We start from the raw sequence: 16,389 nt of genomic DNA, 5'->3' as shown, positions 1-16,389 counted from the left end.
ATAAGCATATGTGGATTTTACATGTAAGGTGACATACCTCAAGTGCCTCTTTGGTTATGGGATATTTCTCCAAGCTGGAGATCACTTCCAGCACTGCCACCATGTTATGGATCTGCAACAAGGAAGAGAAAGTTATTTAAATTTTCGTGCATACATTTTAGTGCTCAAATAATGCCACATTTAAAACATGTTATATTGTATAATTACAAGAAGAACTGAGCCCAAAATGGCCACCACATCTCCTGGCTTAGGGAGCTGCCTGTGTGCAATAAGAGGGAAAAGGATACTCCTCCAGCCTACCACCTGGAAGTTGAAGGAGCTGTTACAATCTTGCTCTTACATAAAACTAAGTTCAGCACACACACTCAGAGCATGTTGCCAGCTGAAGTGCTTGATTTCAAGTGAACACCCATGATAGTACATACCTATTTTCATACATAAAGATGTGACCAGTTTATGCACAAGGTACGTTCACCATACGTTAAAATAAGGTGAGAATGGCAAGCATAAAGACAAAACCACCCAGTTTCCACTCCTCCGGGTAAAATCCTGAATGAGTAGACTTGTACTATGTCCCAAGTGTCAGACCAATTCTGTCAGACCAACAAGGAAAGCAAATTCCAGAGCACAAGACAGAGAATGCACATCAGTGCCCAGAGTTCAAATCTAGGGTCTGTTAGCTAGGATGGCCACACTGGTCAACTGTCAGCATAGTACTATGGGAAAGAACCTAGGATCCAAACCACAGACAGCTTGATATTAGGGTTGGATAATATTGTGTATATTCAACAGTGGTGGCATAGATTAAATGTTAAATTAAAATATTTACTCTTGTTCAGTCTATTAATGTACTGTACTTTTGAGAATCACTCAAATTGCTCATATGGTGGCATGTAACAAATACTCACATAACAGACTGAACCAGCCCAATATTTTATGGCATTCTTGAAAAAAGTCTGCTGTAAAGCCAGACTGGTGAAAGCTATGTTCTTGATCGACAAATACAGTACCATCATATGCCACAATAGGGGTTAAACCCTGAAATTCATATCTGTCCTTACATAACGAACTCAATAAAAATGAAATTTTACAATACTTTTTCTCCCCCACAAGGCCATAGCTTTAAGGGTTTCATGAAAACATGGGGCTTAACCGGCAGTTGAGCATTACTACCACTGAAGCATTATACAGTGTGTTTAGTGCTGTATGAGACAGGAAGAGAGAAAATCCCTGCTCCAGTGAGTTTACAACGTAAGCAGAGAGAAAAAAACAAATGCAGGAGATGCCCCAGAGGATTGTTCAGTCTGTGCTCAGATAGGTGGCTTACCATGTAAAGGAACCTGCTCCATCATCATCATAGGCATTCTGCCTACACTTTACCACACTGAGAAAACTAGAAGCTGATAAAGAGTTCCAGTTTGAAATCGGTCTCATGCAAAGAGAACAGAACAACACAGCCAATATAAATGGTTTTCATGGAGCCACAGCACGTGTCTAACCTGAACTGTGGGATTAATGATCAGGGCCAGTCTTAAACACAAAAGTCCTGATCCAGAATCAGCCACAGTTCATGCAGTCTGTTGATTCCAGTGGAGTCTAACTAGGCACAAGCTGTGCAAGCAGCCACTTTGGATCCTCCATCCCATTATACCAGTACATCTCATGGGTGGTCCCATCTACCTCTTCATCAATAGGGCTGTGGGGGAAAGGCTGCTGAGAAGTCTGCTTGATGCTAGACGCCCCCAACAGCATCCTTGACTTAACAGAAGAAGGGAACTCTGCCTTATATTCCCTCCCCCTTCCAGAAACACGGGATTCCATAAATTGTAATGCTGGCCCTGTCAATGATAAACATTTCAGAGAAAGCCAGCCAAGTCTAAAGTAGCATTACTTTTCCTACAGTCTAGACAAGAAACTCCCAACCCACAGCCCATTGAGCACATGCTGATATGGAGAGCTGTCTGGTCATGTGGTGCTGCCTCTCCTTGTTTCCAACTGAGAAAGTCATAACAGCTGGGAGGAGAGGTAAAACGAAGAGCAAAAGTAGTCAATCTGATTAACTCTTTCCAAGAACACCACTCAAGACAAGTAATAAATAAATACATACTTTCCTATAACTTTTCCTGTGAGGAATTAATCTTGCTGTCATAGGAATATTATGCAGTTAATTGGGAGTTAAACTGGTACCCAAAAAATCTGAACATTAATCTGAACATTATCTACACTATGAAAGAGCTTGGGAACCAGTTTAGACAGACTTTTCTAACAGCAATGGTGAAAACATAATTTCAGAGTTATTTTTAAGTATCACTTCACTGAATGCATTAGTTATACCAGAGATCGATATCTGTGTAAAACAGTAACTTCTCCATTGTACTTCCTGAATGAATTTTCATCAAACAATACTTTGAGAAAAATCTACATAACAGTGACTCATTTTCACAGAGGGGTAGATACTGAGCAAAGTCTAAAAACCTCAACATAAACCATAGTAAAGAGTTTAAAACCAGAAAGAGAAACAAGAAACACTATGCCCAGTAGGTGTCCTCCAATTATCACAGCAAGTAACAAATCTCTGCTTTATGAGCTCTAAACTCAGTCTCAAACACTTGGTATTCTCAGCACCAAAAATTCCAAAGCTATGCTACCTTACATATAGGTTAGGAAGGAGTTATTCTATAAATTTATATCACATTAACACACTTGGTGCCATGTTTTCAAATGGGCCTCAATGCAACCTTCATCTGTACATCTGCAGCTTTATGCATACACATCACATGTGCACAAAAGAATCTGTGGACACACTTAGCATAAGTGAGATTGAAATGCTCAGGTGACAGTGTTCAAAAACAAATGCACTACAAAACCAATAATATTCTTGAGATACATCAATGATATTTTCATCCTCTGGACAGAAACTTCCTCAGATATCTACCACAACTTCAACAGCCTAAACTGCCCATCCATTTGACTTGCTCTAGAACACACCCACACTAGCATCAACTTCCTGGACACCACGATCAGCTTCAACAATGGAACCTGAGCCACTATGGATGTAGCAGCCCTCTACACCAACATTCCACACAAAGATGGACTACAAGCCATCAGGAACAGTATCCCCGATAATGTCACAGCAAACCTGGTGGCTGAACTTTGTGACTTTGTCCTCACCCATAACTATTTCACATCTGGGGACAATGTATACCTTCAAATCAGCGGCACTGCTATGGGTACCCGCATGGCCCCACAGCATGCCAACATTTTTATTGCTGACTTAGAACAATGCTTCCTCAGCTCTCGTCCCCTAACGCCCCTACTCTACTTGCGCTACACTGATGACTTCTTCATGGAAAAGAAGCCCTTGAGGAATTCCACCATGATTTCAACAATTTCCATCCCACCATCAACCTCAGCCTGGTCCAGTCCACACAAGAGATCCACTTCCTGGACACTACGGTGCTAATAAGCGATGGTCACATAAACACCACCCAACACTGGAAACCTACTGACCGCTATGCCTACCTACATGCCTCCAGCTTTCACTCAGATCACACCACACGATCCATTGTCTACAGCCAAGCTCTACGATACAACCGCATTTGCTCCAACCCCTCAGACAGAGACAAACACCTACAAGATCTCTATCAAGCCTTCTTACAACTACAATACCCACCTGCTGAAGTGAAGAAACAGATTGACAGAGCCAGAAGAGTACCCAGAAGTCACCTACTCGAGGACAGGCCCAACAAAGAAAATAACAGAATGCCACTAGCCATCACCTTCAGCCCCCAACTAAAACCTCTCCAATGCATCATCAAGGACTTACAACCTATCCTGAAGGACGACCCATCACTCTCACAGATCTTGGGAGACAGGCCAGTCCTTTCTTACAGACAGCCCCCCAACCTGAAGCAAATACTCACCAGCAACCACACACCACACCACAGACCCACTAACCCAGGAACCTATCCTTGCAACAAAGCTCGTTGCCAACTGAGTCCACATATCTATTCAGGGGACACCATAATAGGGCCTAATCACATCAGAGGCTCGTACACCTGCACATCTACCAATGTGATACATGCCATCATGTGCCAGCAGTGCCCCTCTGCCATGTACATTGGCCAAACTGGACAGTCTCTACGTAAAAGAATAAATGGACACAAATCAGACGTCAAGAACAACATTCAAAAACCAGTCGGAGAACACTTCAATCTCTTTGGTCACTCAATTACAGACCTAAAAGTTGCAGTTCAACAAAAATACTTCAAAAAACAGACTCCAAGGAGAGACTGCTGAATTGGAATTAATTTGCAAACTGGATACAATTAACTTAGGCTTGAATAAAGACTGGGAGTGGATGGGTCATTACACAAAGTAAAACTATTTCCCCATGTTTATCTCCCCCCGCCCCATTCCTCGGACCTTCTTGTCAACTGCTGGAAATGGCCCACCTTGATTATCACTACAAAAGGTTTTTTTTCTCTCCTGCTGGGAATAGCTCACCTTAAGTGATCACTCTCATTACAGTGTGTACGGTAACACCCATTGTTTCATGTTCTCTGTGTATATAAATCTCCCCACTGTATTTTCCACAGAATGCATCCGATGAAGTGAGCTGTAGCTCACAAAAGTTTAGGCTCAAATAAATTGGTTAGTCTCTAAGGTGCCACAAGTACTCCTTTTCTTTTTGCAGATACAGACTAACATGGCTGCTACTCTGAAACCATACACAAGAAACCCACAGATCGCCACACCTATCTTAACTGATCCAGTAACCATCCCAAACACACCAAGAAATCTGCTACACATAGCCAGGCACTCAGACACCATAGAATATGCTCTGAGGAGAAAGTCTGGGATACACACCTTAAACGACTTCGCCACACAAGGACACTCCACCAGAGAAGTAGATCACATCATGGAATGGGCTACCCAAATGCCCAGAGAGAACCTGCTTCAATACAGAAATAAAAAACCCTTTGACCGCACACCCCTAATTGTCACCTATCACCCCACATTGGAACTCATACAGGGTATCAAACAAACGAAGAGGTTACTTACATGTAACTGGCGATTCTTTGAGATGTGTGGTCCCTATTCTGTATTCCACTGAGGGTTTACACATGCGCACCATGCTCCCAGAGTCAGAGAATTTGAAAGTAGTGTCTCTTGGTTTGAACATGTGCCTTAGCTGACCTCATGCTTCCGCTCAAGGTGACAAAGGGCAGGACAGACCTACCACATCTCCAGTTCCTTCTCCACTGTGAATCAGACAGACCCCCATAGTAAAGGGGAAGGAGGGCAGGAAATGGAATACACGTGGACTTTGAGAGTTAATGGCAAGACCCGCCACCTTCAAGGCTAGAAGGTAGTCCAGGAGAAGGGGGATCCCCATCGATTCCATCAAAACTCCCTTTTGTTGGACCCAGGAAATGAAGCCTTTCCACTTAGCCTGTAAAAGTGTTTAGTGGATTCTTTCCTGCTGCTGGAGAGAATATTTCTCAGCTGTGCAAGACAGGTCCATCCTGAAGTTGATGCCCATCCAAATACCATGCTCTGAGGTGGAGCACCTGTATATTGGGATGTCTGATCTCACGGTTGAAATATGTCAGCAGGTTGGAGAAGGTGAGGATAAGAATTGGTGGATGGTTGACATCTGAAGGAGACTGGGAAACCAGAACTGTCTGGGTCATGACCATCACTCTGTCTCATCAGATTTTATGGAGTACCCAAGGTAGGAGCAGCAGAGGAGGAAAGGCATAGTTGATTTGGTCGGACCCGGAGGGTAGTGGCAGAGACCTCCCTGGAGTAGTGTGTAGTGCATTTGAGGTTTATATGGGAGGCAAAGAGGTGTGTGGTTGGAAACCCCCATCAGGTGAAGATGTTTTGAACTACTGAATTGTGGAGTACCCATTTCTGGTAAGTCACAAGACGTCTGCTGAGTGAATCCGTGAGCACATTCTGTGTCCCTGCAAGGTAGGGTGCAGACAGGAGGATCTGGTGAGTGACTCACTAATTCCAGAGATTGACTGCTTCTGTGCATAAAGCAGTCAATCTCGTGCCTCCATTTGTTGAGGAAGAAAACAGCAGTGGTGTTCTCTCATGTCGGACAACATGATGAGAATGGTTATGGGAGAAAGGATTGACATGCTTTCATTACAGCTCAGAGTTCCAGGGTATTGATATGCATCCTGGATTCTCAAGGAGACCATGTTCCCTGTGACATGTAATCATCCACATGCTCATCTATGTGCACTCCACAGCCTATGAGAGATGCATTGATGATCATCATCTTGTCTGAGGACAATGAAGGAAGGAAACCTCTGTGCATATATGATGTGGGTCTGTCCACCACTGAAGGGTGAACAGTACCCTGGTGAGGACTGTCAGCATGAGGTCCATGATGTGACGTTTTGGCAAGTAAACCATCTGGAGCACATCTGGAGGCAATGAAGGTGGAGTCAAGCAAAGGCAGTCACCTATGTACACTAAGCCTCGTGGCCAAGGAAGGATAGGCAAGTCCTGGCTGGTACGTGAACGCTCCTTACTGCTGTCAAGATTTCGGCGTAAGGCTTCATGAGCCACAAGAGTAAGGGGTACGCTGGGTCTCCCAGGATCACTGTGGGCATTTCCACACCCCCACTGGAATCTTCTGGTCTGGAAAGGAAATACCCGCTTGCAGCTTTCTATACAGACCTGAGTTCCTGAAGATGTATGCGTCATGAAGCTTCCCTGACCACCCCGCATTGATATCCATGAAGTGACCCCATTGATTCACCAGTGCCTGGAGTACCACAGAGAAAAGACAGTTGCCTTTTCCGTAACTGGTATTCTTCGAGATGTGTTCCTCATGTCCTTGCCACATGCACTAGTGCCGGAAGTTTTTCCTCGCAGCAGTATCCATAGGGGGACCAGCTCTGGCACCCTCTGGAATGGTGCCCACATGGCACGGTATAATGGCGCCTACCTTCAGTTCTTTCTTGCCAGAAATTCCAACAGTGGGGAAGGAGGGCGGGTTGTGGAATGGACATGAGCAACACATCTCGAAAAACACCAGTTATGGAAAAAGTAACTGTCTTTTGTTCTTTGAGTGCTTGTTAATGTCCATTTCATATTAGGTGATTCCAAAGCAGTACCCTGGAGGTGGGAAGGAGTTCATGGACTTGTAGATTGCAACACAGCTCTGCCGAACCCAGCATCATCTCTGGCCTGCTGAGTGATGGCATAATGAGCTGTAAACGTATGAACAGAGGACCACATTGCGACTCTACAGATGTCCTGGATAGGGATGTGCACCAGAAGACCACCAAAGATGCCTGTGCTCTGACAATCAGCAGCAGCGGAACCCCCACCAGGTCGTAACAGGTGCTTTTGCAGGGACTATTCACAGGGAGTTTCGAGAGGGAGTTCTCCAGGTGAAGGAGGAGCAAATATGGGATCCTTGGGGTAAGTGGCTGTCTGTAGTGTGTGTTTGTGTTTGGGGGTTACTTGCTGTGTGCTGAGCTTGTGTGTCTGTCTGAAGGACTGTGTGCTGTGGCCAGCAGTTGGAAGCCATGAGCTTGTAAACAAGGTTTGAAATCTAGAAGCCTGTGTTCATTGGCTGAGCCTTAGTCAGGGGGCAGGGCTATCAAGAAGGCCAGGGCTTTATAAAGCAGTGAGCAAGTGACCAGGGACCGCTAACAGGGAGGTGGGAAGGGGGTGAGGTACACTTGCCATTCTTTAAAACCTTTAAACTAAACTATAATCAAAACTTCTTGATTTAAACAAAAACCTTATCATTAACCTAGGTAGCTGTAGGAGAAATGCAGGCAGAAGCCAAGCAGCAGAGTGGAGACTACCCTGTTTATTGCACTCAGTGTAGCATGATTATCTGCCCTGTGGGCGGGTGGCATGTGTGCATTCAGTGCAAGGATCTCCTGGCCCTCAGAGACCGTGTATGGGCTTTGGAGGCCAGGGTGGCGGAACTGGAGGAGCTAAGGGAGGCAGAGAGGTATGTTGATGAGGCTTTCTGGGACACTGTAGATTTGTCCCACCTCCGGTCAGACAGCTCGTGTGCTGTTGAGGAGGATGAAAGGCCCAGAGAAGGAGAGCAGTCAACAGGAACCAAGGGAAACCAAAGCTCATGCTCAAATAAATTGGTTAGTCTCTAAGGTGCCACAAGTACTCCTTTTCTTTTTGCGAATACAGACTAACACGGCTGTTACTCTGAAACTTCCCATAATTGGGACCCTCCTTCCAGATGATGTTGGGGTATCCTCTCACACTGAAGTTACCTCTCCGGGGGAGGGAACTCCAGTCATTAGGAAAAGGCAGGTGTTAATGGGAGATTCGATCATTAGAAACATAGTTGGGTTTGTGATGTCCGGGAGAACTGTATGATGACTTGCCTGCTTGGTGCAAAGGTTGCAGATCTCTCGAGGCATCTAGATAAGACTTATGTGTAGTGCTAGGGAGGAGCCAGTGGTCATGGTACATGTAGGTACCAATGACACAGGGAAGGGTAGGAGAGACATCCTGGAGGCCAAATTTAGGCTGCTAGGAAAGAGACTAAAATCCAGGACCTCTATGGTGGCATTCTCGGAAATGCTTCCAGTTCCATGCGCAGGGCCAGGTAGGCAGGCAGAGCTTCAGAGTCTGAATGTGTGGATGAGACGATGGTGTAGAAAGGAGGGGTTTAGATTTATTAGGAACTGGGGAACTTTTGGGATAGGGGGAGCCTATACAAGAAGGATGGGCTCCACCTAAACCAAAGTGGATCCAGGCTGCTGGCACTTCACATTAAAAAGGTTGCAGAGCAGTTTTTAAATTAAGAGATGGGGAAAGCCAATTGCTGCAGAGGTGCATGTGGATCAGACAGAGACTTCTCTTAGAGGAGAGTCTATTGATAGAGATTCTCTAGGTTTTCGTTAGGAGGTGGGTACGGAAGAGGATAAAGTATGGGCCAGATCAGACGAGAAACATTCACAGAAAGAATCTGACCCATCAGAAAAGGTCAGAAAGATAAGCAGTGACAAGTTTTTAAAGTGCTTGTACACAAATGCTAGAAGTCTAAATAATAAGACAGGTGAACTAGAGTGCCTCGTGTTAGAGGACATTGATATAATAGGCATCACAGAAACCTGGTGGAGTGAGGACAAATCAATGGGACACAATCATTCCGCGGTACAAAATATATCGGAAGGACAGGTCGTTCCCGGGGGGAGAGACCAACACTATATGTGAAAGAAAATGTAGAATCAAACTAAATAAAAATCTTAAATGAATCCACATGTTCCATAGAATCTCTATGGATAGTAATTCCATGCTCTAATAAGAATATAACAGTAGGGATCTATTTTCGACCACCTGACCAGGTCAGTGATAGTGACAATGAAATGCTAAGGGAGAGTAAAGAGGCTATCAAAAAAACCCTAAATAATAGTGGGGGATTTCAGTTATCCCCATACTGACTGGGGTACATGTCACCTCAGGACGAAATGCAGATACAAAACTTCGATAGTTTAAAGGACTCCTTGGAGCAGCTGGTACAGGAACCCACAAGGGGAGAGGCAACTCTTGATTTAGTCCTGAGTGGAGTGCAGGATCTGGTCCAAGAGGTAACTATAACAGGACCGCTTAGAAACAGTGACCAACATTTAACATTCCTGTGTGGGAAGAACACCTTAACAGCCCAACACTGTGGCATTTAATTTCAGAAAGGGGAACTATGCAAAAATGAGATGGTTAATTAAACAGAAATTAAAAGGTACAGGGACTAGAGTGAAATCCCTGCAAGCTGCATGGACACTTTTCAAAGACACCGTAATAAAGGCTCAACTTAAACATATACCCCAAATTAAAAAACACAGTAAAAACTAGAAAACAGCCACCGTGGCTTAACAACCATGTAAAAGAAGCAGTGAGAGATAAAAAGGCATCTTTTAAAAAGTGGAAGTCAAATCCTAGTGAGGTAAATAGAAAGGAGCATAAACACTGCCAAATTAAATGTAAAAATGTAATAAGAAAAGCCAAAAACTCAAAAGGTAATAGCAAAATTTTTTTAAGTACATCAGAAGCAGGAAGCCTACTAAACAACCACTGGGGCCCCTGGATGATCAAGATACAAAAGGAGAACTTAAAGACAATAAAGTCATTGCAGAGAAACGAAATTAATTCTTTGATTCAGTCTTCACGGCTGAGGATGTTAGGGAGATTCCCAAACCTGAGCCGTCTTTTGTAGGTGACAAATCTGAGAAATTGTCACAGATTGAAGTGTCACTAGAGGAGGTTTTGGAATTAACTGAGAAACTTAACAGTAACAAGTCACCGGGACCAGATGGCATTCACCCAAGACTTCTGAAAGAACTCAAATGTGAAATTGCAGAACTATTAACTATGGTTTGTAATCTGCCCTTTAAATCAGCTACTGTACCCAATGACTGGAAAATAGCTAATGTAACGCCAATATTTAAGAAGGGCTCTAGAGGTGATCCTGGCAATTACAGACCGGTAAGTCTAACATCAGAACCAGGCAAATTAGTTGAAACAATAGTAGAGAATAAAATTGTCAGACACATAGAAGAACAAATTGTTGTACAAAAGTCTACATGGTTTCTGTAAAGGGAGATCATGTCTTACTATCTATTAGAGTTCTTTGAGCAGGTCAAACAAACATGTAGACAAGGGGGAATCCAGTGGACATAGTGTACTTAGATTTCCAGAAAGTCTTGACAAGGTCCCTCACCAAAGGCTCTTACGTAAATCAAGATGTCATGAGATAAGAGGGAAGACCCTTTCATGGATTGAGAACTGGTTAAAAGACATGGAACAAAGGGGAGGAATAAATGGTAAATTTTCAGAATGGAGAGGGGTAACTAGTTTTGTTCCCCAAGGGGTCAGTCCTTTCAACTTATTCATAAATGATCTGGAGAAAGGAGTAAACAGTGAGATGGCAAAGTTTGCAGACAATACTAAACTGCTCAAGATAGTTGAGACCAAAGCAGACTGAAGAACTTCAAACAGATCTCACAAAACTAAGTGATTGGGCAACAAAATGGCAAATGAAATTTAATGTGAATAAATGTAAAGTAATGCACATTGGAAAAAATAACCCCAACTATCCATACAATATGATGGGGGCTAATTTAGCTACAACCAATCAGGAGAAAGATCTTAGTCATTGTGGATAGTTCTCTGAAGACATCCACGCAGTGTGCAACGGCAGTCAAAAAAGCAAATGGGATGTTAGGAATCATTAAAAAAGGGATATAGAATTAGATGGAGACTATCTTATTGCCCTTATATAAATCCATGGTATGCCCATATCTTGAATACTGTGTACAGATGTGGTCCCCTCATCTCAAAAAAGATATATATACACTGGCATGAGAAAAGGTTCAGAGAAGGGCAACTAAAATGATTAGGGGTTTGGAACGGGTCCCATATGAGGAGAGATTAAAGAGGCTAGGACTTTTCAGCTTAGAAAAGAGGAGACTAAGGGGGGATATGATAGAGGTGTATATAAAATCATGAGTGGTGTGGAGAAAGTGAATAAGGAATTTGTTCCCATAATATAAGAACTAGGGGTCACCAAATGAAATTAATGGGTAGCAGGTTTAAAACAAATTAAAGGAAGTAGTTCTTCACTCAGCGCACAGTCAACCTGTGGAACTCCTTGCTTGAGGAGGTTGTGAAGGCTAGGACTGTAACAGGGTTTAAAAGAGAACTGGATAAATTCATGAAGGTTAAGTCCATTAATGGCTATTAGTCAGGATGGGTAAGGAATGGTGTCCCTAGCCTCTGTTTGTCAGAGGGTGGAGCTGGATGGCAGGAGAGAGATCACTAGATCATTACCTAGTAAGTTCACTCCCTCTGGGGCACCTGGCATGGGCCATTGTCAGTAGACAGGATACTGGGCTGGATGGACCTTTGGTCTGACCCAGTATGGCCATTCTTATGTTCATGAGGTAATCCAATTGGAAATCCTCTGCGAGGACACCAGGTGACCCTTCATCCTATCTGCTGCTAGAGTGAGTGTCGACTCCATTAGGAGCGCTCTTAGACAGATATCGAGATCCTTCTTCTTCCTAGGTTTGAAGGACTTGCAGATATGGCATCTTGTCACATCACTTATATGCCCTAAGAGCACTCCTAATGGCGTTGGCACTCACTCCGGCAACAGATAGGATGAAGGAACCCCTGGAGTTGCCAGCTGCCATACAGCAATCGCCACTTGCTTTTCCACCACGATGGCAGCTCTCATTTTGGTGTCTTTGCTCTGCATACCATTCCAGGAAGATGGCTTTGCACATCCAAATGTTCTGCAGCCACTGCCTGTCATCCATGCATCACGATGCGATCCCACCATTCAATGCTTGTTTTCCGAGCCCAGTACTGACATTCCATGTGCAACTGCTCTGTCAATGCCAACATCAGTCCTGAATTGTTTCTTTCCACAGCACACAGCAGGGCAGGTATCACAGATTCATTATCAGATTCACAGCTCATGAAATAACATGGCTGATCCTGCAGTATGTTCATAACGCTCATCACAAAACTGGACAGCAGTGCAGGATGCATACTTTCAGGCAGAGATGGCGGGCGCACAGTTTACAGGGGCTGCTGAAAAATGGAACAAAATGTAGTTGGAAGCCCATGGAATAATGGAACAGTGAGAACTGCATCCTGGGACGGTGAGCCTGCCCCCATGTTGCACTGCAATCCATTCCCAGAACTACAAGCAGCAGAAGGTGACAAGTTGCACAGTGGGATAACTACCCACGATGCGCTGCTCAACGGTGGGTGGACCTGCTCCACCGACACAAGAAGCGTTGTGTAAACATGCTCAAGCAATGTAGTTACAGTGGTTTATGATTGTTGACTTAACTCCATCATGTAGACATAGCCTCAGTGTCATTAATCACTGCTCCAGCTCTTCATCAGGTCCCAGCAGTGCCTCAGCAGATATCGTGTGCATATCTAACCCTACTTTCCAATCAGGTCCGGTTTAACTGAGCAGAATTTTGAGTCTGCAGCTTCAGGCACTTTGGCACCCAATTTCCTGCAGTGCCTGCCCTCAGCTGCAGTTTTGGTGTCTGTGTTTCACTTCAATGGGCTGCTGTTTCTTGATGCTCGGGCACCTGGATTGTTCTCAGTGCCCTGGTGCCCAAGATACAGCAGTTCAGCACCACACAATTTTTTAGGCAACCTTAAGGCTACTTGGTGCATTGGCACCTGCTCTACTATTTCAGCACCAGTTTTCTCAAGGTTCTTATAAAATAAGATTAGTGCACTAGCTATTCCAGGTCCCTGTTGACAGAATAATTCTGGGGAATTTCTAGACATCAGAATACACAAAGCATCTTTAGGCTTTGGAAAACTGGGTATCTTCCCTCCTAATAAGTTTTATCTGAAATGAGTCATGTTGAGTAATTATACTCAATGTGCCCTCCAGACCAACAATCTAAGTGACTGTTTTTTACAATTACTGGTAATCCCCAAACATTACAAGATTTAAGTGACTGTCAAACTGATGGAGAGAGAGGCCATACATCTATTAAAAAGTTAATAGAAGGAGTCTGATAATGCAGGTGTGCACATGAAGCTGGCAGAAAAGAGCATTTTGACAGGGAATATCCAGTAGCAACTCTTTTTAATTTGGAAAAAACCCAAAGAAATAAACAGAGGCCACTTCGGGGATTCCACATACACTCTCACCTCCAGCATTCTGACAAAATAAAAGAAACCCTATTACAAAAATCTCCTAGAACCACAAAAATATGTAAAAAAGCACTCTTGGATATGAGGCACCAATGCCACCAGCTCTATGCATGCCTTCCATATACTAAAGGCAGCAGAATGTCTCTCTTCTGAAAGCCCCCGTGGCCAGGTGCAACAGATTTTGTTTTTGTTAAGAACCATGAGAAAATTTCTTTCCATACCTTGTGGAACAACAGTTCACTAAAAACAACCACCATCTTGTGGAATCCTTAATAAAACCATATTCACCTAATTCTAAACTATAATACAGAATGTGCAGGATCTTAATTGTCAGTGTCAGACCTAATGCCAAATTGCACATGGCAAGGAGACCTGCCAAAGATGAGTAGCCTGCTTAGAAGTACCATCTCTACAACAGGAAGTCCATCCTTTGGAGACAATAGCACATTAACACTGCATAACTTCACAATTAGAACATTGATTTCAAAGGAGTATATCAGGCTAACATATCAGAGCATAAACCTTCAAGAATATAAACATTTATACAATAAGATTTCCCCAGAAAATAAATATTGTAAGCAATAGCTAATAAGCACGTGGAGTAAGTACTAACTTTCACTTATGAGAACTCAGATTTCCTTCAAAATTTCGCATGTACAATTCATTCACTCTGAAGTCTCACCATTTGCCAAATTTACTTTAAAGCGAATCGTGTTTCTAGAAGTTGTAAAAACTAAATTAAAAATGTAGAAATCAGAAATTCCAGTTTAAGACTGAGAATTAAATTCTTCTTCCTAACAGGAATTAAATTCCAAGGCTTAATAAGATGTAAACACAGTTGTTAAACCCCTGAACACAGGGCTCCTACTAGAGACACCAAAACCCCACAGCTACCACCATATTTAAATACTTGCTTGCTAGATGAAATGGTTTTGCTAACTTCAGCCATATACATTGACATGCCATGAGAAACTGTTCTAGTTTGAAAAACAGCAGCCCAGATAACAGTCTGCTGTTCAGAATGTTGTATTATTGTTTACATACCAGATAAAACAATAAAATGAACTGGCAAGGGACTTTAACAATCTGGGTCTCTGTAGAAACTGCAAGAGTATATAGTTGCATAATTCAGCTGCCTCAATAACTTATAGGTGGTTTTATTGCCTATTTCCCTCAGTCTATGACCGCCACTTTCCCTCCCTGCCAAAACTACTCCCATTTACATAGCCAGTTCTTCTAACTCCTCTTCTGCAAAGCTAAAGAACTTCTACTGCTTGTCCTTATCCTGTGTTTTGAAGCTTGATAGCCACGTGGATCGTGCACACAAAAGTTTATTGGAGGAGGCAAACATCTGTGTTGAGCCACTTTCAACAACCCATTCAATGTCATAGTCCATGGAACATGACAGAATGCAAATCCAATCTATTTATTCCACAATATCAGTCTCTAGCAGTTAAACTCATTAATCACACTTCTGAATTTACAAAAAGGAGTACTTGTGGCACCCTAGAAACGAACCAATTTATTTGAGCGTAAGTTTTCGTGAGCTACAGCTCACTTCATCAGATGCATTCGAAAGCTTATGCTCAAATAAATTGGTTTGTCTCTAAGGTGCCACAAGTACTCCTTTTCCTTTTGCAAATACAGACTAACACAGCTGCTACTTTGAAACAGGTTAGGAGGTTAAACGATGCATACAATGAACATGCAGCGTAAACTAGAATGTTACCTATAGCGCATACCAAATAGGTAAGTTAGCAAGTTGGCAACATGATTTTGACATTGAAATCAGTTGCAAGGGCACTAATCTATTAATTCTCCTTTCCACCCACTATCACGAAGTTGTCTAAAGATAGGATATGCATAAGATACTATTCATGTCAGTAAGATGATCATGTACTACACTACTCTTAATTTATGAAGTTTTACTTCTTACAGTTTGGATTTTTGGGGGAAAGGGTGGGGCCTCAATCTTGTGGTGGAGTTCAAATCTTCATCAGTATAGACAGATGCCCTTAAAAAGCCTGAATCAGCGACTCCAACAACAGCAGACAGGTTGTAAAACTAAACAGTCAGCTCATTACTAGGGCCCTACCAAATTTACAGTCATAGGATTTTTAAAATCATAAATTTCATATACTTAAATCTGAAATAGTGTTATTGTAGGGGTCCTGACCCAAAAGGGTGTTGGGGGGGGTGGTTCCGCAAGGTTATTGTAGGGGCGGGTCTTAGTATTGCCACCCTTACTTCTGTGCCTCCGCTGGTGGCCACGCTGCCTTCAGAGCTGGATGGCCGCAGAGCAGCAGCTGCTGGCCAGGAGCCCAGCTGTGAACACCACCGCCAACAGCAGTGCAGAAGTAAGGATGGCACGGTATGGTATTGCCACCCTTAGTTCTGTGCTGCTGCTGCTCGCGGGGCGCTGCCTTCAGAGCTGGGCATCTGGCCAGCACACGCTGCTCTCCAGCCACCTAGCTCTGAAGGCAGCACAGAAGTAAAGCATGACCCCCTCTACCGTAACCTTGCACCCCCCGCAACCCTCTTTTGGGTCAGGACCTCCTGTTTGAGAAATGCTGGTTTTCTCCATGAAATCTGTATAGCATAGTGTAAAAGTACACAAAAGACCAGATTTCACAGGGGGGGGGGACCAGATTTCATGGTCCGTGACCAGATTTTCCCGGACATGAATTT

At 43.4% G+C, this 16,389-nt stretch overlaps 1 protein-coding gene across 3 annotated transcripts in view; it reads right to left on the bottom strand.

The window, feature by feature from the left end:
- The window catches only part of MED26 (mediator complex subunit 26), a 52,364-nt gene that overhangs the window by 7,943 nt on the left and 28,032 nt on the right, over positions 1-16,389 (bottom strand). For all 3 annotated transcript variants that reach the window (XR_007353988.2, XR_012666084.1, XM_048831358.2), the window contains exon 2: positions 38-112. Coding sequence is in view for 1 of the 3 variants with exons in the window: in XM_048831358.2 (XP_048687315.1) it covers positions 38-112 (75 nt within the window). In the remaining 2 variants the exon portion in view is untranslated. The remainder of the gene's footprint in view (positions 1-37; positions 113-16,389) is intronic.

This window comes from Caretta caretta, chromosome 25, assembly GCF_965140235.1.
Source record: "Caretta caretta isolate rCarCar2 chromosome 25, rCarCar1.hap1, whole genome shotgun sequence".
NCBI classification, from domain to species: domain Eukaryota; kingdom Metazoa; phylum Chordata; order Testudines; family Cheloniidae; genus Caretta; species Caretta caretta.
The sequence above is the reverse complement of the archived record's forward strand: the minus strand, read 5'-3'. Positions and strand labels throughout refer to the sequence as shown.